The sequence below is a fragment of the Hirundo rustica genome, chromosome 20 (assembly GCF_015227805.2).
Source record: "Hirundo rustica isolate bHirRus1 chromosome 20, bHirRus1.pri.v3, whole genome shotgun sequence".
In the NCBI taxonomy this organism is placed as follows: domain Eukaryota; kingdom Metazoa; phylum Chordata; class Aves; order Passeriformes; family Hirundinidae; genus Hirundo; species Hirundo rustica.
Genome location: NC_053469.1, coordinates 695,497 through 717,500, shown reverse-complemented (window position 1 = coordinate 717,500; position 22,004 = coordinate 695,497). Strand labels below are relative to the sequence as shown.

The window sequence follows — 22,004 nt, the reverse complement described above, 5'->3', positions numbered from 1 at the left end:
ATATTTCCCCTGATACATTTTAAACAAAGTTTAATTTAAGGAACTGCTTCTATCAACACTTATGAAAATTAACAGCCAAGCAATTAGCACTCATGAATTATCCCTTCCCCCAATGCTTGCTACAGCATCATTTTTAAAACAGTTGCTACATGAGAAATCGTTGCTTTTAACCCATCACCAAAGTAGCCACAAGAAACAGAGAGGCACCACTCCTCACCAAAGGATTTTTCGCATTTGCCCACACCAAAATTACATTGACCAAATTTCAGTTAAATTATCTCCAGTAGTCAAGCAAATGCCAGAGAAGTCCACAGGATTAGAAAAGCCAAACTTCCTTCTAACTCCATTTGCAGCAAGTCACGAAGAGTATACAGTATTTATTAATAAAGAAATACAACCCATGTGCTTTACAAAACATGGAAACAGCTCCAGAGCTGAGGTTTACTTTAACTGTTTAGGGAAAAACTTGAAGAAAGAGTTGAGAGTAGTTACTGTGTGTGTTCCTTCTGTTAAGAGCTGAAGTTTCAGAAAGTGTACAGAAAACCACAGTTCTGTCCTGGGTGGTGGTGGGGCAAGCTGTGTGGATTCCTGGGCTGCTTAGAATCCTCCTTTAGCTGTATTTCACAAGCCATATTCTCTACTGTTTTGATAATTAATGAAGTGGTCAGGACAGGAAGAAATTAAGAGTGCTTTAAAATTTTACTATTTCATAAAATCAGAAGTGGTTATGACAAAGACACTAAATCTGGCAGGAAACACCTGCAAGATGTGAGCATTGCCCACGCTGGCTTGGTTGGCATTACAGCATGTGACATGCTCTGATCTGAGCTGGTATGGTGAAAACAATACATCCAGAGGGGATTAGGGAAGGAGGAGCCCAGGAGGATTTCTTTGATTTCAGGTGAAACCAGGCAGGATGAGGAGCACAGAGACGGGCACAGAGCTCGGCTCACAACACCGCACCAAAAAATGAGTGTTACTGAGCAACCTGGAATCTGCATCACCCAACTCAAATGTGTACACACCAAAGGCCTGGTTATAGCCTTGAAGATTTGAGAGCCGCTGTGACCCTTGAGTAAATACATAATTAAGTAGGGTGTTTTTTCAAGACATGTTTAATTAGGCCCCTAGCCCCTCCTCACCCCCCCCGCCTCTCCCCAATTATGTTCCATTTCCCCCAGAGACACACAGCTCTGTTAATTATGTAAATAAGTCATGCCCCATTCCCTGAAAGAATTATATTTCTGTGAAATACTGCTCATCTATTATCAGTAAAAATAAATACAAGACATATGATATGTCATTAAAAATAATTTTTAAAAGCTCGGTGATTTTTGGTATTTTTACTGACTGAAAATACATGAGAACTGAAGCAAAATAACTCACAACTGGACGGTGTTTCTTCTGTATCTCAGATGGTCAGCCAAGCAGTAAACTAGATAATACATACAGAACTATAGAGAATAAGCTTTATAGGCAAACTATTGATACACTAACAGAGTAATAGAAACAATGGTGTTAAAATTAATAGAGTGAGATTCTACTCTAATCAAATGCCCATTAAATTATTTTGGATTGTAAAGAAGGTATTTTGATTTGCAGATCACACCTGAGGTAATTTGTATCAGACCCCACAAGTCACAACTCAGTGACACTGAGGCATTTCCTTAACCTCCCAAACTGGTATGTAGAGCGCAAATTGCTTCCAGTGGACAAACACCTGCTAAGTGTATCTGACTTCAATAGGTGAAAATTAAGATGTTCATTATAGACAACTACAATTAATACAGTAAAGATTAGCTTGGATTATCAAAGAGGGAAGGAAAAACGCTGACGTTTCTCAAGTTTCTGAAAAACAAGACTTGAACATGACTGAATTATAACAGAATTCTCTTAATAAAGAAGTATTTAATTTTTACTTCCCCTCTACATGTCATGAGAGTTCATTTAAATGTTTGCCCAACTGAAATTTTGTGGCACAAGAACAACAAACCTGGAGTTTGGAAAAAAGGCCTCTTGGTGCTGTCAGCATGGAATTGCTGCTGTCGCTCATTAACGAGGCCAGGAATTTTGAAAACCTGAGTTAGCAATAATTGCCACATGCTAATAAATATAAAATCACAATAGAGGAGCTTTTGCACGTGAACTTCATAGTTCAAAGGTTACCATTTCACAATATTCCAGATACTCCTAGAAATGTCAGTGGAATTATGGATCTGACTTTCCACTTCAAGAACACCTAACAGGATATGAAATTCTTCCATCACAATGGTAATGAAGCTCAAACTCCATCCTCCCACAGGAGATTCCACAAACAAATCTGGTAGAAAACAGATCTGTGGAGTATTTATACTTGTTTTGGAACAATGTGACAATGATCCATCACACCAATGTTTATATTTCAGTTTCTAGAGTTGATGACAGAGAAAAATATTTGCCAGTATGGAGTAGAGGGAAGACATTTATCCCGCAGTCTGAGCGACACCAGATCCATCTCCTGACCCCCATGAGCTGCCAGGTTTGCAGCCAATCTCCTCCCAGTGTTACACAAATGAGCACTTGTGCAGAAATACATTGATCAGTGCTTCTTTTTGCCTCAGATACTGACCTACTGATACTTCAGTTTTCCACCCTCAAAACAGTCCATGGCTTCTCCTGCTCTCAGTAGAGCACTGAGGACAAAGACATGAACCACGGAATATTCAGCAAGTGCTGTGACGTGGATAGACAGAAAGCTTTGGACTTTTTTTTAAATGCCAAATAATCCATCATTTATACAAAGGGTCTTATCATCAACTCCAGAGAGACATCCCAGGACTGTGTCACAATAAAGGTGTGGAGAAGCTGGAGAAGGAAACAGCAAGGTGGAGAAGCCTAATTCTCAATCCAGAATTTTGTAACCATTTCTCCTGAGCCCGACACCACTACACGTGCTTGTTTGTAGATAACCAGTGCCAGCAGCTGATGGCCACTCTAAAGCCTCACAGGAGCCTGCACAAGTCCAAGGCCAGGAGCAGTGCAGGACCCCTGGTGCACACCAGCGCTCCCGTGCTCACCTTGCCGTCGAATTTGGAGTACTCATTGAAGGGGTTGTTGAGCTGCAGTGGACACTGCTCCAGGCGCACAGACAGGATGGACTGCTTCCCAGAACACGGGGACCTCACTCGGAAATTCTTCTTCTCAAACAGCGAGCTCAGCTCCTCTGCTGCAGACACAAAGAGATTAGAGGCATCGTATGAGGAGATGTACAGAGGCTGCTGCTCACCACGGAGAGATAACATCATGAGAGGGCACAAAATCAAATAAATAAACCAACAGCTGCTTCAGCAGGGCAGGATCTACCACCACTCTTTCACAGCCCAAGGATATGAAACCATTAAGAAGTTTGAATGATGCTCGTGTTTAAGCTGAGAAAAAGGTGAGTTTGTCCTATACAGAGAATAGAACTGCCCAGTGTAAGATCCACTCGAGTCAGGATAACAATCCAGAGAATGACACATTCCTGGTCTTCCTGCTTGCCTGCCTTCTCCTAAATGAGCAGGGAACACGGAGGAAAAGAGCTGCTGCCACGTGGAGAGCACAGCTCCCACCGAGCCTGCAGCACGCTGGCCCTGCAGTGACTGCAGTGCTGCACTGCAATGCTGCTGCACTGCTGCCAGCTGCAGGCTTGGCACCACACCCCAGCCCAGAGGAGCACTGCTGCAGGTTTTATTTCTCATGATAGATTGGATAGGGCCTCCCCTCATAAAAATGTCAAACCTGAAACCACCATGCCAGATCAACAGACTGAACAATAAAACCAAAAAAGCTTTCTAAAAACAAAGGGGATCCACGTTCAGGAGGTCTTTGTGTGGTCTGTGAAGGCTCATAAAAGCCTTTTTGTGTGAAGAAAGCGCAGAGCTGAATTTCCAACAACAACTCAACTTCCGATTTATAGCCATACTTTAAAAAACCCTAAAAAATAGAACTTCTTATGTTACAAGGCCACTATGAAATCAGGACAGAGCTCGGGCTGTTTCAGCACATCAGTACCAACGGGTCCCATCTGCAGGGAACTGTGACTTAAGCTGGACAAGGTTTCCCACATCTGCTCCAGGAACCAAGAGCCCCCAGCCTCCATCAATCACTGCCCAGAACCAACCCCAGCTGCCCAGCCCAGCACTCCGGCCCTCGCATTCCCTCGCAGCTCACAGATTTACATCCTGCTTCTCCAGGGAAATGGAATTGCTCCCAAGGCGGAATGACCCGGGACTTGATCTGCAGGGAGTTGGTTCATTTCTCAGAGTGCAAAATTAAAACCTGTCAAATGATAACTAGTCAAAAGCTCCATTTATTTTTATCAGCAGATTGCCTTAAAATTCAGGCAGTTGGCAGAGGTGCTAAATACTGGCACTGAGAGATCCCCAGCGGGCTTGTGAGAGGCTGCAATTAACCAAAAAAGCTTGATTTAATCCCTTTCAATGTGGCCACTTTAACTCCATTAGGTTGTTTCGGTTTTTCAACAAGCTCTTATATCTGTTGTTGTTTTAAAAAACCTAAAGCATTATGCTGGAGCTTTACCTTTAACTGGTAATTCTTGGGCATTTGGAAAGGACGTTGGAATCCAGTACAATGGTTTTACTCCTACCATTGAAAAAGCAAGTTTTTATCTACAGCTATGCTGTATGAGCTGACTGCAAGACTTTGGAAGGATTTCCTTGACATATTGTAATTTGCATTTTATATGCTCCGAACGTAAGATGTAAAGGTACAGAGGAGATCCCTAAGAGCTGCTCTTCCTCCTTGCTGCAGTGGTGGTGCTCATGCAAGTAAGGGAGAAACACCCAGATCTCAGTGGCGAAGCAGAGAAGGAAAATCAGCTCTGCCAACAGACCCCGAGTGCCTGGAGTTTTTGTGTAACTTATTTACTTTTTCATTTAAATCTGTTCTGCAGCAGGCAGGGACTGATCCATTCGCCTGCACCGCCAGCTCATTCCTCAGAGGGGACAAGTGTGACTGCTGGGGACAGATGCTGAGTGTCTGCAGGGCAGAACAGGGGGAAGGGGCTGCGGAGCCTGAGCCAGCGCAGAGTGCAGGAGACACAGGAGAGAGATCTGCATCATCATTGGCCAAATGCTATGAAATACTGAGCAAAGAGTTGGAGGTTATGGTAGATTAACCTTTAAAACCTACAACTCTGCTTACAGAAGGAGAAAGGCAAAAACATTTCAGAATGCATTAACGGGGGTATCGTGAACACTGAATTAAGGATTAGTGCGACTGTGCTGCTCATGTGAGCAGCTTTGTTCACTCCTCTGAAAAAGATATTAGAGTGCTGGAGAACGTTCTGCAAATGACAGCCACGGAGATATGAGGAATTAGGCAAAAAAAGGGAGATTACAGAGGGACCTCATTAAGATATACACAAATTTTGAAAGGAGTAGAAATGACAGACCATACAAAAGTTTGAATGTGTGTCAAATACAACAGAAATAGAAACTAGCTCGAGCTCTAAAATAGGAAAATTGAGACAGGTTCGTAATTTCATATATTACAATTTAAACTATGTAGAACATCCACTCACAAATACTTCATTATATAATTAACAAAAATAGAATTTAATAATTTTTGAGAAATCAGTGATAATAGTTTTACCAAGGAAAGGCCAGATAAGCTAAGCCAGCATTTATTATGCTTGCATTTAAGTAGATCAGACACATACTCTTTATTTCTTAAGATCTGCACCTTACCTAAAACAGCAGCTACAAGAATACTCTATACAAGTAAACTCTACAAGATCTTCGACGGCACCCAGCGCACCAAATGCTGCAGGAATGGCCGGGACGATCCATGGAGACAGCGATGGCGCATTTGGGGTGCAGACACCCGGCAGCGCCTGCCCTGGGGCAGAGCCACGGCCTGTCCCCAGTGCCAGCAGAGCCTGGCTGTGCCCAGCTCCAGGACACCCCGGGGTGACAAACGCGCAAACGCGCCAACACGCCAACACGCAAACACGCAAAGACAACAACGTGCAAACGCGCAAACACACCAACACGCAAACACACAAACACACCCACACACCAACATGCAAACACACAAACACACCAACACGCAAACACACCAACACACCCACACACCAACATGCAAACACACAAACACACCAACACGCAAACACACCAACACACCCACACACCAACACACCAACACGCAAACACACCCACACACCAACACGCAAACACACAAACACACCCACACACCAACACACCAACACGCAAACACACCAACACACCAACACGCAAACACACAAACACACCCACACACCAACACGCAAACACACAAACACGCAAACACACCCACACACAAACACGCAAACACACCAACACGCAAACACACCAACACGCAAACACACAAACACACCAACACACCACACCAACACCACAGAGGTGCATCCCTGTGCAAAACCCAACGCAGCCGCTCTGTAACTTCAGCCCCAGCGGGCACCCAGCACTTTCTGCTCTCCTTTGCTTTGCTGGCACCGTGCAGCGCCCTGGCCGCGCCTGGCACCCCCGGGGCAGCACAGAGAACGGGCAATTCCTCCACGCTCTGAAACCACGGGGGAAAATCACAAACTGCAAACGTGGTAACCATCAAAGGCACAAATAAAACCCGTAGGAAAATAAAAAATGTTTTCTTTTACCTGAGCAAGAAGTATTTCTGTCTTTCCACTGAACGTTTTTGCATTTTATTTGATTTTGTCTCTCTTTCCGTAGACGTTCTAGTCTCTGAGCTTGAAAAGAAATATTACGACTATAAGTTTGTCAATGAAAGTTTACTATAAACAAAGACATAATTAACTACCTTTATATGAATAAAGATGTTTTATACTGCATATGTAGGGGAAAAAGTCATAAAATTTTAAAGGTGGCACCCCTGAAAAGCAAATACCAACAAAAACATGAAAATGTTCTTGATTTATAATTGAAATTAGAGGATATAAAACATTAATAGAGATCATAAAGATAGTATTAACATGGAAGAGAATAATAAAATGTGAAAACTTCTGTGATTAATATGACATTTCATTATATAAATCATTAATAACGGTCTTAAAGGAATTTTAATGCACAAATGAACTGAAGTGAATATTACATTACAGGAATAAAATTACTGTTATGAATTACTCTACCCGTTTCAAAAATTAAAGATAAATGAACTCAGACTAGACTATTAAAGTTTTAAATATAAAATCCTTTATCTAAAAATCATGAAAATTATAAAATGTCAAAGCGATATAAATTAGCACAGCTTTTTCTTCAGTAGGCTGAAACAGTTTATAGGTAGTAAAATAAATGATTTGTATCTTCACAACATTAGTCAAATCCTAAAATGAATATAATATTTCTTAACATATATTTTGACTCCATCTTCAAAATATGGTTGGAAAAAAAGCCCCAAATAGTTCTGATACCAAAGAATTTGCAGCCCAGGGTACCAGACAACAACTTAGATTACCTTTTGAGTTAACAGCAAGAGCTTCCTTGGGGAAAAATCCTGATGGAAGCCACCCAAGACACTGATCACAAGAAACCACTGATGTCACGAAGTGTCCACTCAAAATAAGCAGATTAGACTGGGAAGTGGAACTAACAGTGCTGAACCCCGAAGGAAACAATTTGCTGGATATATTAGCAATTTTGATGTATTGAGACAATTCATTAACTAAAATGGGTTTGTAGAAGAGATTCTAAAATGCTAAATTACTCTGACATTTTTTGGATACAACTGGAGTTCCCTGAGCCTTTTCAGCAATTAAAAATCATTAATAAATATTTTCTATCCCTTCTGTTATTATTCTTTTACATTGAGGCCTTTGAACTGACTTATGGACAAGGAAGTTAATTTTTTTTTCCATAAAAACTGTCAATCAGGGAACTGATTAAAAAAATACTCCTTTGAGGTTTAACGGCTATAACAAGCAGTTTAAGGTACAAGCACAAATAGGGACTTTGATAAGTATCTCCCATTTAAGTCAACACCTGAATACCTCTAAGTAGCTTCCTCTTAATGAAATAAGAAAGATATCCCTCCTCCTAAGTTTAAATATTGGGAAATCACTGTTGTAGCATAGATATTTTATTCTGAAAGAAAAGCTCCACATTTGTACTAGTTACTGCCCCCACTGCAACTCAAAATTACCTTCCAAACCCCTTTCTTCCCAAACGAGCTATCATAAAAGGTCTGTTAGATGAACAGGTAAACAAAGGATAAAGGAAAAACCATAGACTAGAAACAATAATGCATGATTTAATCCTGTTCGACATTTCCACCCCCTGTCACAACAAATGCACAAAGCACAGTCAGCACCTTCCCTGACTCCATCCTGTTCCTCCACCTACAGCCGATCACAAACAATCACTTCACTGTGGGACAGCTACAGCAGCGCCAAACCAGATGGACTGGTCAGCACCCACCAGAAATGTGGATTATTGTGTCACAGGCAGGCAGTGACAGTTTCTAGCGTGAAAAGCGTCGCTGAGCAAAGGCAGTTGTGGTCAGCACAGAGCCGAGCCTCTGCTCCTGGCCTGGGGACTCTGCTGCCCACCCAAACCCTACACCTGGCACTGACCTCTCCTGCTGCGCCAGAGCTAAGCACAAAATCTGCTCCCAACCCTGACCTTGGAATGTGCCCTGGCACCTGACATGACCTCAAACCGTAATTCAGATGGAGATTATTCCATCAGTCTCCTCCCTGGGTGAAATGATCCTTCAGAATCATTTTCTGGAGTAATTCTATAAATCTTCCAACTTTGCCTCTCCCTCTCCTGAGCTGCACCACGGCCTGAGCTGGCCCAGCCCCAGGGCAGCCTGGCACCCTGAATTCCCACCATGCCCTCCTGCCAGCTTGGGCTCTAATCTCAGTTTATTTCCAAACCTCACTCTCTGCCACAGGAAATCAGTGCCCCAGCTTTTCTGGAACCTTTCACAACTTCCTACATGTAAAAGGCATTTCAGCATCTCCAACACCAAACACATTTTCCTGGTGATGCGGAGCACAAAGGTGCTTTCTGGGCTCTAGGTGGTGTTATAATACTTGCAGAAATAATTAAAAAAATATATACAGGAACAGAAAAAAAGAGGTCAGTACTGACCACTGCACACCAACCTTCTGATCTATATTTTACCTCACAGAACTCCTGTTCATAATATTCCTCAGGTCTAAGCAGAAGTCTGGGTATCCCTTGTATGAAACACCACATGGCAGAGCTTTCTGCCAGTCACAACAAAATGAGCGTATTTTGCAAAGGTGTTCACCCTTAAACTTTCTAATTTGCTACCTGAAAACCTAGCTCAAGGTTTTTCTCAGAAATAAAACTTTAGGAGACAAAATACAGACAAATCATTCCCTTTGCAGGCTCACATCAAACTTCATTCCTCTCTTTTATAACAAATACATTTGATGCCTCACTAGGCAGATTTTTTCTCAGAAAATAACTATCCTGTTCAAAAGTTAACACCCCTCCAGACAGCAACAATAGAGATATCAAAGACTGTTCATGTACTTTGGATTTAGATTTGATGTCTTTGCAATTTGAATTTTTTTATATATATAAAACTGACTACCTCAACGTTCCTCTGTACAGGAAGAGGTAAAACAGCAATTAAGGCTCAGCTGACAGCACACTAAAGTAACTGAATCATTACATATCCTTCTATAAAAGGGCCTCAACATTACAAAAGAAGTTTGACAGACAGCGAGCAAGTCCTGCTCTGGTTTGTCCATGCAAGACTGAGGGAAGCTGGATATGAGAGGCCAGTGCTGCTGCACCGCTGCTGCACCGCTGCTGCACCGCTGCCACAAACGCCACGCACCTGTGTTTGATCGTCTTCTGATTCCAAAGTCCCAGCTTGAGGTAATATCGACGGATTGGGAATATACATAGCCCTGAGTGTCCCCATTGCTCCCCTGCGGCTCTGAGCCATTGTCCCCGTGTGCTGAGGAGGGATTGAACTTCTCCAGGTCCACGTCGTGGTCGATCAGGACCATTTCGCACATGCCCGTGTCATCGCTGGTCACGTGCGACTGCCGGATGTGAGCCAGGATAATGGTGGGGTTGTCCAGGAAAGCCATTCTGTCCACAGGGCCACCCCTTCACTGTACTATCTCCTCTCCATCTTGCCTCATGGACACACGCACCTAGAAACAAGGTACACGACATTTTAGGAACAAAACCCCTTCAAACACAGGAAGCTCAATCCCCCACTGCAGAAGGTCACTATTTGGGATGCACAAACCCCAACGGACTTAGGGCAAATTGTTTAATTCTGCTCCAGCTTATTTATGCTACTCTGGTTGCTGAGATCTATTTAAGGAACAGGAGGACAGCTTGAAACCTGAGTCCCCGGACAACAGAACACAAGAGAGACCCACAGACAGGTCCCAGTACTCCACACCACATGGCTGCTGTGAGGCAAAATACCATGATGGCAAGAGAATACAGAACAGAAACATCTGTCTATTCCAACTCATCCATTTACAAAACCAACAGGGTTCTAGATTTCTTCTCACCCATCCATCACAACTGCTACTGTTTTGCTTCTGCATCTACACATCAACTCTTTGATTACCTTATTACAGACCCTCTTCAGGTTCTGTATTTCCAGGAATGACTTTAATCATTAAGAGATTAGTGTCTCAGGGCAGAATATTGAACATCTGCTGCTGCATGGTGCTTCACACAGGGCAACTGCTGTAACTCAGAAATCTCTGTGACCAAACACCACACGCATGAGCTCTGAAGCACTTTAAGAACAGTAATTGCCACTTGCCTACGATACTTCATTCAGAGCACTCAAGTGGCCTTTTGAAACAAAGTAGAGGGCAAAAAGGAAAAGGAAAAAAAAAAAAACAAACCACAAAACCCAAACCACGCTGACACTGTTATCTGATTTTTCTGTAGCTGTGGGTTTGTAGTCATGTCAATTTAATTCAAGCCCAGGCTGACTCTGAAAGGGGCAGCTCCATGCCCTGCCTGGCCCTGCTCCAGGAATTCCACCACCTCCCAAAGCTGGCAGTGGAGCTATGGGGTGAGCTGGATTAAAAAATGACCTGCTGAAAATAATCTAAAAAGAAAAAAATAATTATTCCTGTTCATGCAGTGAGTCTGTCAGAGAGCAGAAGCAGGAGCCATGAGGACAGCTCCACCTGAGGGGGCTGGGTCTGAGCTCTTGCTCACACATAGTGCAAGATTAGATGTAAATTCCAGAAGTTTGAAATCCCCACTGCTTTTCTAATCAGAGAAAAACACTTTAACATTATAGAGCTCTGTGTGTGTTTGGGATTTTGAGCTCAGAAGCACAACCAATCCCCTGCCCTTGCTGCTTGCAAAACTGCTGTTAAAATCACACGAAGCCACATCCCACGAAAATCTGCTGAAGGCAGCTGGCCTTCTCCTGGGATATTTTAACAGGGAGGAGGGAAAGAAAAGGACCAGTCAGGCTTGTTCCAGGACCAGCAAATGCATTTTGCCATGTCCCCTTTATTTTCCAAGAGGTCTGTGTGCACTAAGTTGGAAGCAAAAGTAAACCTACATTGGGACACTCATCTAACCACGACAAAAGCAACATTTTGAAGGTTTATTGTAGATTGCAAACCCTCCATCCCTACCAGTGTCCTTCCTCCCAGCCAACATCGGCATCCACTGATGACAATACTCAATAAATAGAGACTTACAGCCTTCAGAATTTTAAACATCTTTTTCTCCCTTGACTGCAAATATTGTAGAGTTTCTTTCGGAGACTGTCCCCTTTCTGCTTTAAAAAGTATAGACAAATTCAGAAGTATTACACAAAGCAACAGACCCAGCAGCAAAAACAAATTCAATAAAGGAATGGTAGAGAAACAAAGCTGACACGCTGCTGGTTATTAATACACCACTGATCCCATACATTGTAATAAATTATGCTATTAGTGAAATCCGCTCCAGCAGGATCCTTGGAGACCCTCAAAGCCCAACTAGGCACAGCCTGGAGCTTTGCTGGCCCTGCCTGGAGGTGAGGGTTTGGGTGGGATCTCCAGAGGCTCCTGCCAGCCTTGGCAGCACCATAACTCCACACTCAGTTTGAATTTTCTGACTCTTCCCATCGAGGTAAGCAGGGCTGCTCCGGAGGGAGGTCTCAGTGTCCTCCAAGGGAGAGGACACAAGGCAAATGTCCCACCCCAAGGCAGCCATCGATGGGGCCGGGGCTCTGATCCTGCACCCGTGTGACCAGCACAGGGTGGCTCCAAAAACGCAGACACAAGAACAGCTTATGGATGTGGCAAAACACGTGTTGGGAACGTTCTTTAAACGGAATTATTTCTACTCACTGATTAGGAAAGGCCGTGGGTACCTGCAATTGGCAAAAACTTGTTTAAATAAGCAACAGCCTCAGGCGTCGGAAAGGTCTGCAAACTCCCAATCAAAAATTACTGCTGCCCCATCAATGTGTCATATAAATGTTGGCACGTTAATTGTGTATTTATAAGATTGTTAATGGTTAGTTAATTTACCTCCCACACTATTATTGTACTTGAAATGATTTAATGTCTGCTGAGGGAGTTAACAACATGTAACAGCAGATGCGAGAGTTTTACCTTTATACTCTGCACCCCGACTTCCTGCCATTAACAGTCGTGTGCTAAATCTGCCAAGCTTCATCCCAACTGTACACGTGCAACCACTTTTCCCATGAACCCGAATGCTGAGAAAGTGCTGGAAATTCTACAAGTTTAACATAAATATATTTTTATTTCCTCCTCTTCAGAATTTTCAAAAAGATACATTAAAGCTAATTTATCAACACACTAGTGCTAATTGGAAACTCTCTGAACAGTTAATATCCTTCAAAAAAAAAAGTTCAGATCCCCAAGTTCAGTTTTGATGCCATATTTAGTAGTTGTAGCCTACCGAATTCTAACCAGTTCCTCCTGTTGACAAAGGCACAGACCTGCTCTGAAGAACAGTAACTTCCAGTGAGAGAGGAGAACTCAGAGAAGCAAAACTCAGTTTTGCAAACCTTTACACAAACCCCTTGAAAGTTCCAGCAAAATCACAGACCCAAAATCAATTTCTGGATCTGCTGAGATCTGCCAGCACACCCTTCTGCTCTCCTACACCCACACACCATCACCATACCCTCACAGAGGAGCTGAATTTAACAGAATTCAGGGACTTTCTAAGCATCAGCATCTTATACATTCCTTAATCATAAACAAAAAAATAAATGTTCTTCTAATACTCGTGCTATACAAATAATATTCTACTATTGAATAAACCACTTTGCAGGCAGCTGTCAAACATACTCTGTGCAAACACTAAAACTGAAGAGAGCAGTGTGAAATCTCCATAATTTTCGAGTTTGGCATTTCTGTCCAACACGAAACACAGGCTGCGGTTTCGCCGATGCACCGATTGCAAACGCCTGCGACTCATCACACAGGTGGGCAGAGATCTCCACTTTCTTCCTGACCTTTATCATTCACCTATCGAACTCTCTGCACGCTGTCTGATCAACACCCCAGGAAGGAACGCTCCCTGTCCCCTTCCGCAGTCCCCTCAGCCTGGTGCACTCACACAGCATCCCCAGAGATGTCAAACTGCACCATCAAGAGGCTGAACGCCTTGCCAGGATTCGCAGGAACTTTGTGGCAGAATCAGACAGCTGCATCTCAGTCTACTATTTTTATCAGCAGTATTCCTCTTGCAGTACCCCACGGCTATATTTATGGCATCGATAGACTCTCCCAGCGAGGGAAGCGGGGCTTTATGCAGATCAGGCTCATTCATAACCCGGCACACAATGAGCAATGCGGAGCGTGCTAACAAACGACTCCGCTCCCAGGAGGTGACACAAAGGTCTTGGAAAAGGATCTGCAGCTATACAGGCTGTACCTTAAACACACAGCTGAATTTCGGGAGGCAGCTTCATCATCACAACATGTTAACTGTTCCCGTGACCCTCCTGCTTGCTTGATGTACTGCAATTATTTAAATAAAGATTGCCTCGCTTCCCTGTTTCCCCAGCAAACACCCCACACAGAGCATCGTATCTGCACGTTAACCTACACGAGGTGACAACGAGATATCGGAGCAAGTGCGAGATTAGGGGAAAGGACAAGCGAAACCTCGTGGCTGCCGTCCTTCCCATCCATCGCGCCGCGCAGCGCAGACAGCAGCAGGCACAGCTGGCACCACGCTCCGTGCTGGACCCACTGGCTGCTGGGACTGCAACCATGTGGCAGTCCCTGCTCACCGCTGCTCGCAGAGGAAACGTTTGACCTTGAGCCTGAAAAATGCTGAGTGCAGCTTTCCTGACTTTGGGGAAAACACAGTTATTTTGGAATGGATTTTCTGTTTGTTTTCTTTTTAAATGTACACAGTAGAATTTGACAAAATGCCTCGCTCTCACTGCCCAGCTCGTCCCTGTCGCTGCCCACAGCAGCAGGAGAGCTGGGGCACCGTACCTCATCTCCACACCTGCCAGCAGTGGGGCAGGGCCCCTCTCTGCCACCCACTGTCCCCAGCCCCACTCCCTCCTGCACATCCTGACACGTTTTCCAGCAGAACTATGGATTTTGCTCAGTGAAGTGCCACAAGAGCCAACAGGCACTTTCACACCCTGTACCTGTCCCTGAAAGTTCACAGGCTCCAGGTCAGAACCTTCCAGCCCCACCAAATGCCCTGTGGTGCCACCAGCACACCTCTGACCGAAGGACGTGTCCCTAAACTGACAAGCCAGTGCCACCTTTCCGTGGCATCTTACAGGAAATATCTTCATCACATAAAGGGTTTATATTTTTGCCTTTCATGCTTTGAAATACACAGACCTCTAAATAAGCTACAAGAAACAATAAAATCAGAGAAAGCTCTCAGCAACTAAAAATGTTCTGCTGCAGGAAAGAGCTACAACTTTGAAGTTTCACCAATTTTAACAGAATGATTTTAAGATTCCTCCAGTTCAAATGGCTACAAGCAGTTCCAAATTCTTCACAAAACCCTCAAGCCAATTCCTCTAATGTATCTTCCTCTCTAAATTATAAAAGTAGGACATGAGAAGCAGGGGGCAAAAGATTTTCTTTCCTCTTGTTCTGCAAAGCTATAGCTTGATTTTTTTTTTTTTTTAATTTGTTTGTTTGTTTTAATATGTTTAAATTGACTATCTTCCTTAAGGAAGTAATAAATAATTAAAGCCCGATTCAAAGTAAACAAAAACATTCCAAAGACACAACTTGTGGAAGGTACAATTTGGATCCAAAACAATTACTGACAAACTCAAAACATAGCAAGCTGGAAAAATTATATACCATTGCAGGTCATGTTATCATTCAAGGGCTTCCATAGTCCCTGCACTCAAACACCTCCTTGACTGTAGCTCTATAAAGTGATCTTTAAAAACTAATGAAAAAGATAGGCAGATTAGAATTAAAAATTGATTTTCCCCCCCAGCGTCATATAAGCAGGCACAGGATGGCACGTACATACTTCAAAATTTATGATTCAGGTTATATGAAATAATTTCCCAGTCAACTTCCGCCTGCAGTTGCACAAGAAATGGTTCTGGTTATCTGCATTTGCAGCAGCACAAATAATCAACCCCCTCAAACACAGACAGATCCTGGGCAGGCAGGATAAAGGAAAGTGAACTGAAATATATGAACATTCAAGTTTATGTTTCAGCAAAAGCTCAAGTGCATTTAAGAGTGAATACTTATCTGCAGAAGCTGTCACTCACACTCTGGTCCTATCATTAAAAAGGAAATAATCGTTTACAGTCATATAAAGAGGCTCTCTCACAAGAGAGACTGGAATTGGGAAGTTATGACGAGCAAACACTACATTACACGCAACTTCCAACAAATTATTTGTTCATTTCCAGACCTGTAAATCAATCTGGCATTAGCTCTGTATTTCTGAACTGCTTGGAATTTGGCTATACTTTTGTTGTCACACTAATCAGGATGCAAATGACATCAATTCCAATATTTTAATTACTGAGCTTTAGAGGGGGGGAGAAAATATTGTGGTATGTACAGGAAGCGTTCACTCCTCTCTTTCCTGATCTTGTCAAATCTTTGTTTAACTGCAGACAAGTTGATTCTCTGTTAACCTGAGAAATCCTGTGTCAAGGTTTTAAGCAAATAAATAAGAATAAAAAAAATGCAGAGATTATAAATTAGGGCAGACAAATCTGTATCTAGACTCGTGCCTGCAAAGAGCATTCTATCAATATAGCGAAATGCTAATCTCCTAATTAACAACCTAATTAGGTAATTATGGCTTTGCAGAGGGATGCCTAAATGAAATATGACAACATGGTCACCTCTTTATATGGCACCTGTGGGCCTTTTCAGCTGTCACTGCCGAGAGTGCAATATCAATTTGAACAGATGACAAAGTGTTGTCATTTTTCATTCAGATATTGTGCTGAATGCTGCGATGGAGGCCGCTCCGAGGCGCCGCATCTTGCCTGGGCTCTGCCTCATCTAAATATGTGCAAACACTTCGCTTAATTTTTAATGTCTCTGATTAGGCTTGGTTTTCCATGCTGTCTGCAGGCATTCCCTGACACACCACAGCTGCAGTGTCACACGGGGATGACCCACAACCCCGGGACCTGATTTCACAGCACGCGTGCGGGAGAAGCACTACCCAGAAAAGATATCTGAGCAGTCGAGTTCATTTCTGAGGCTTAACTGCTGCTGGCTTTAAAATAACAAAACAAAACCAGAGGGCCTTGTAAATAACAATTATAACCTTCATTTTACTTTTATTCCTGCTGAATGCTCTTTTCCAGGGGAACAGCAGACCCCATCCAGGAGAAGGTGAAGCTGATGGGACTTTTGCACAGAAAGCTGGGAAGGAACACTTCCATCAAAGGTGCTTTTCCATGGAACACTTCTTGTCACTCATATGCCTAAAATGCTTTAAAGACAATTCGCTGAGCTTGAACATTCCTAAAGGCCACCAACCTGTTGAAGCGGGTCTGGAAGAGGCCACAAAAATGTTTAGAGGGATGGAGCACCTTTGCTATGAGGAAGGGCTGAGAGAATTGGGATTGCTCAGCCTGGAGAAGGCAAAGCCCAGGAGTGACCTAAATGCAGCCCTCCAGCACCTGAAGGGAGTCGACAGGAAAGATGGAGACACTATATACAAGGGATGGAGGGACAGGACACGGGGAATGGCTTCCCACTGCCAGGGGTCGGGGATAGGTGGGATATTGGGCGGGAATTGTTCCCTGGCAGGGTGGGCAGCCCTGGCACAGGGTGCCCAGAGCAGCTGTGGCTGCCCCTGGATCCCTGGCAGTGCCCAAGGCCAGGCTGGGCACTGGGGCTTGGAGCAGCCTGGGACAGTAGAAGGTGTCTCTGCCATGGCAGGGGTGGAACGGGATGGGTTTTGAGCTCCCTTCCAACTCAAACCACTCTGGGATCCTGTGATGAATAAAATACCGTGTTGTAGAGTGGAGAATGAAAGCACAGGCTAGGATTGCTCAAATATTAGACTAGAGCTTCTAATGTCACAATTCTCAGTGTGATATTCAAGGGCCAAAAAACCCTAATAAATTTTATAAACAAGCTATACAAGCCTCAAACTGAAAAAAAACTTAACAAACCAGAAAACTTGACCATTTTACCTTTTTTGCCTGTTTGCTACTGAGAGAGATGCTACTCTGCTTGGGTTCTACACACACAAAGGTCCCCAGGCTCACAGAAGCTGCCTTGTCTGGACCCAGGACAGAGCCTGGGGACACGATGTAGGTCCAGCCAGCCCAGGGGCTCACAGCACAGCCACTGCACGGCTCTCAGCACCACGAAGGGTGGTCTGACACCCTGGGCCAGGCAGAGGGCTGTGCCTTAAACAGCAGCACCTGTCAAAACAAACACTTTGTTGGTTTCTATCGGTTGTTGCTGTTCCACTTTTGAGTGCATGTAAATATTTTTATTGCATTAAAAACATGATTATAATCTTATTTTTTAAATATAGCAGCATGCAAGTTGCTTCTGACTTATGAAACACTCATGATGATCAGACCTACTTAAAAATGCCCGAGACCTTCAGCCCCTTTGGGACTTTATGTCAAATGGAACTGGATAGATTTACATTTCTTCAGCAAAAGATGAATCCTGTGTTCCTCTAGCTTTTAATTTTGGGTCTGTCTCTTTCAAGAGCACACAAAACTTATTCAAGGAGCTTTGTTTTGCTTTCAGAATAATGGATTTAGATACAACACTTCTCAAGCAATAAGCAAACAAGGTAGGGATTGCCCTTGTGCTGTCTGGGCTACAAAACTGAGCTGGCCGAGAGCGAAAAGGAGGCATCACAGTTTGATGAAGCTCGGCTCACATACACACAGAGTCTGTGTCAGAGGCACTAACAGAAAAGCCCTGGAGAACCGCTACTACAAAACCTGAGGCAGCTCCTCCCTGCACAGCAGGTCCCAGGCGTGGGGCAGCGACACCGCCACGAGAGCCACTGGGTGCCACCAGGGCTCTGATCCCACTGCTCAATCCTGCCCCTTCCAGCTCCTGAACAGGAAGAAATGAAGAGAGCCTGGGCTCTATCCCCATTTCTCAGCCAGTGTCATTTGCCCTTGGATAGCAGAAGGAATTCTGGATATCAAAAGGAATTTCTTCACGGCAAGGGCTGTCAGGGTTGGAGGGGGCTGCCCAGGGTGGTGGTGGAATCACCAACCCTGAAGTGTTCGAGGAATGACTGGACATGGCACCCAGTGCTCTGGTCTGGGTGACAAGGTGCTGGTGGGTCAGAGGTTGGACTTGATGATCTCAGAGGTTTTTTCCAACCTCAGTGACCGTGTGATGTCCAAAAAGAGCAGCCATGTGGGAGATGGGCTGCTCCTACATGGGGATGTGACTAGTATGCTGCACATTTGCTGTGCCATTTGTTGCCATAACTGAGCTTTCCATACAGTTGTAGCTTTTCGTGTTCACAGATTTGAATGGTTGGGATAATTTTGTGCTACACAACGTGTAACACAGATCCCTGTGCCAGGCTGCTTCACCTGCCGAGGCCTCCACTGATCCAAAGGAAATGCCCAACAAGAATGTAGCTGTTACTTGTTATGTTAACATTCAATTTTGTTATTTTAAATTTCTTACTTGTTGCAACTGCATGAAAAATTAACCACAGATGAGGAAAGGGTGTTACAACAAAGGCCTGAAACATGACCGATACATAAACGTACTAAATTGGTTCTCCCTGCTTCATTTATTTCTGTACAAGTCTATACGTACACGCTGATCTCAATTTATTTTTAATCTAACCCAAAAAAGTGTCCGTGAATGGAGCTGTTCTGAATTTGGAAAAGCAACTGAGAGAGTCTAATTCCCAGCCTTGCATCTACCTGGTAACCCCCCCATGCCTAAAATCCTGTAGAACACACTCAGGATATCCAAGCTTGGCTCTGGCATCTCTGTTTAGTCAACTACCAAACGTCCACTAGCTCAGAAATCAACTCACTGCTGCATCTCCTGGACACCTTTCCCGCTGCCCCACTGCTCCTGGGGTGCTCACGGTTCTGGTGGCAGTGGCAAACGGGTGCAGAAACGGGAGCGGCACCCAGAACGGCATTTGGGTGCGATGACGCCCAAAGCGCCCACCCGGAGCGGCCAGGAGACGGGGACGGGGGGCGTGTGACAGGGACACGGGGCGTGTGACGGGGGATTTGGACGGAGCGACCGGCACGCCGCGGCACCCGTGCGCCTCCCGCTCCGCACGGGGCGCGGACATCCCCGGGCATCCCTGCCGGACCCGTGCCCGTCCCTGGCGCTCCAGCCGCACTCACCTGTCCCCCTCCACCCATCGCTGGCGGACGCTCGCCTGACCCGCTCCGCTCGCCCCGCGCTGCGCCGCCCCCGCGCCGCCGGCGGGAGACGCGTCCCGGACCCCGCGGAGGAGCCCCGGTGCCCCCGAGCCGCGTCCCGGGCAGGCTGACAGCCGCGGCCAGCGGTCACGGCATCCCGCGGGGCACCCGGCGGCCCCGGGAGGGACTGACAGCGCCGGCAGCCCCGGGGGCCGCCCCCCACCCCGCCTCTCACTTACCGGCGCCGCCGCCGCCGCCGCCGCGGGGCCGCGCAGCCGCTTCCGGGTCCGGGTCCGGCGGAACGGGCGCGGGGCCGCGCGCGACCCGGAAGCGCCGCGGCCGCGGAAATGACGGCGCGGAACGGGCGGGGCGGCGGCGCCCGCAGCGCGGATGGCCCGGGCCCGGCGCGGGCTGGCGGTCACGGCGGCGGGGCCCGGGCTGCAGTGGGCACGGCTCCCAGCCCGCGATGCCCCGGGTTGGTACCGCGGACGCCGCGGCGCTGCTGCGCTCACCGGTGCCGCACGGCAACACACGGGAGGCTTTTCTCGTGGATCGCACCGGTTTTTTTTTTTCCAATTTCTTGCTAAATACGCTGTGGCGTTTGTATTTGTTTGGTAGCTTTAAAGCAAAGCACGCAGGTAGCGGTCGGTGTGCAAACACAAAGGGGATAACCATTAAACAGTGCCACTGCTGCCCAGGACAGGGATCAGCAGCGCTGCCGTGCCCCAAGCCCTGAGCAGCATCCCTGCGCGATCCGCGGCGGTCTCCTCACGCCTGCCTGGGCGAGCAGGGGAGCACCTCACAGCCCCTGGAGCTGCAGGTGTTCCCAGGAGCTCCCACCGTTCCTGTTCCTCGTGGTGCCTGTTCCTGGCCTGCTGGCTGTGTGTCCCTGTCACCGTTCCAGACTTGCTGGTGCGCCCTCCACAATGGCCTGTCGAAGTAAGGAGATTTGTTAATCCCTGAGGAAAGCTTAACCTGGCAGTCTCAGCAGTTGCACATAAAAACCAGTTGCCTTTGAGAAGGACAGTGGACAGCACGGCACAAGTGGCACCACGGGCCTGTGAGGAGCAGGTGCCAGTGACTGGCAACAGTGCAGGAGTGAGGGCAGGAGCTGGAGCTGTCCCAGCACAGGGCATGTCACTGGGAGTGCCTGACTACAGCTGGCAGAGCCCGGAGCTCTGGGGTGACTGGACTCTGTCTCCTGAAACTGTACAAGAAATCACCCGGAACAGCAGTTTTTGGCTGATGAGGTGAGGCCGAGCAGGTCCCTGCAGGGAGCAGGGTGCACTGTCCCATTTGGCAGGGTCAGGGGCTGGGGGAACTGCCCATTCCATCCACAACGCTTCACCCTCAGGGGGAAAATGCAAGTGCATCTGTGAAATATTCACAATTATACGGATTTAGAAATGTCTTTGGGTAGCATTCTTAGTAAAACTGGATGACCCTGAAAACTCATTGGCTCAAGCCAGTCAACGGTGGAGTAATTAAGATGTAAAGTAATTGAAATGTGAATGAATTTACTAATTGCATGGGGGGGACAGTGAGACTACAGATTTGTTGACCAGGAACCATCTCCAGCCACACGTGATTCCATCCAGTTGGTTAAAGGGTTCCAGTGACATCCAGGGCCCAATGAAGGTGCGGGATGGCAATGCCAGCTGGGACTGGCGGGAGCTGGGAGCTCTGCTTGACCCATGCCAAGCCTGAGGCATTAGCCAGACCACCAGGAAGGTTAGACGAGGATGAGGGTTGAGTTTGGGCATGACTCTACTGAGATCGTTCATCACAGACCGAGTACATACAGCAAATTAAGGATCATTTTAACTGCCACTGTGACTCTTCACTGCACCTACAGGTGGTTTCCCTAAGAGGTGTCTATGAGGGCAGCTGTGTTAGACACCACCCAAAGCGTGAGCAAAATGGACCAGAATCGAAGGAAGTTGGAATGAACGGCGGAAGTGTCCCACGTGAAGAAAATGCGAGGGGTGGCAACCATCTATAGGTAACCTCTTACGAGAATGAGATCGTAATTACCCTTGGTGCCTGTGCCCTTTTCTCTTCCCATTTCCGCGGTTCTGTGCACATTTACAAAAAGATAATTTGCAATTAGCCCCGGTAACGCACGATCTGAGCCAGGCCGGCTGTGCCAAAAGCTCCTGCTCTGTCCC

General features: G+C 45.9%; 2 protein-coding genes across 6 annotated transcripts in view; one reads left to right on the top strand and one right to left on the bottom strand.

Moving 5' to 3' along the window:
• MAPKAP1 (MAPK associated protein 1) overlaps nt 1-20,125 on the bottom strand; it is an 80,620-nt gene extending 60,495 nt beyond the window's left edge. The window contains exons 1-4 of one of the 4 annotated variants that reach the window (XM_040083489.2): nt 20,076-20,125; nt 9,850-10,174; nt 6,677-6,766; nt 3,057-3,205 (exon numbers count right to left, since the gene is read on the bottom strand). In XM_040083489.2, the coding sequence (XP_039939423.1) occupies nt 3,057-3,205; nt 6,677-6,766; nt 9,850-10,108 (498 nt within the window). In that variant the 5' untranslated portion in view covers nt 10,109-10,174; nt 20,076-20,125. Of the gene's footprint in view, nt 1-3,056; nt 3,206-6,676; nt 6,767-9,849; nt 10,175-17,649; nt 17,846-19,818; nt 19,839-20,075 lie in introns of those variants that run through there. The other 3 variants (XM_040083491.2, XM_058423133.1, XM_040083490.2) reach the window with 3 other exon arrangements.
• A 175-nt stretch (nt 20,126-20,300) lies between these two features.
• Nucleotides 20,301-22,004, top strand: part of PBX3 (PBX homeobox 3) — a 103,849-nt gene continuing 102,145 nt past the window's right edge. Inside the window, exons 1-2 of one of the 2 annotated variants that reach the window (XM_040083372.2) lie at nt 20,301-20,775; nt 21,692-21,838. Coding sequence is in view for 1 of the 2 variants with exons in the window: in XM_040083374.2 (XP_039939308.1) it covers nt 21,813-21,838 (26 nt within the window). In the remaining variant the exon portion in view is untranslated. Of the gene's footprint in view, nt 21,087-21,691; nt 21,839-22,004 lie in introns of both variants that reach the window. The other variant, XM_040083374.2, reaches the window with a different exon arrangement.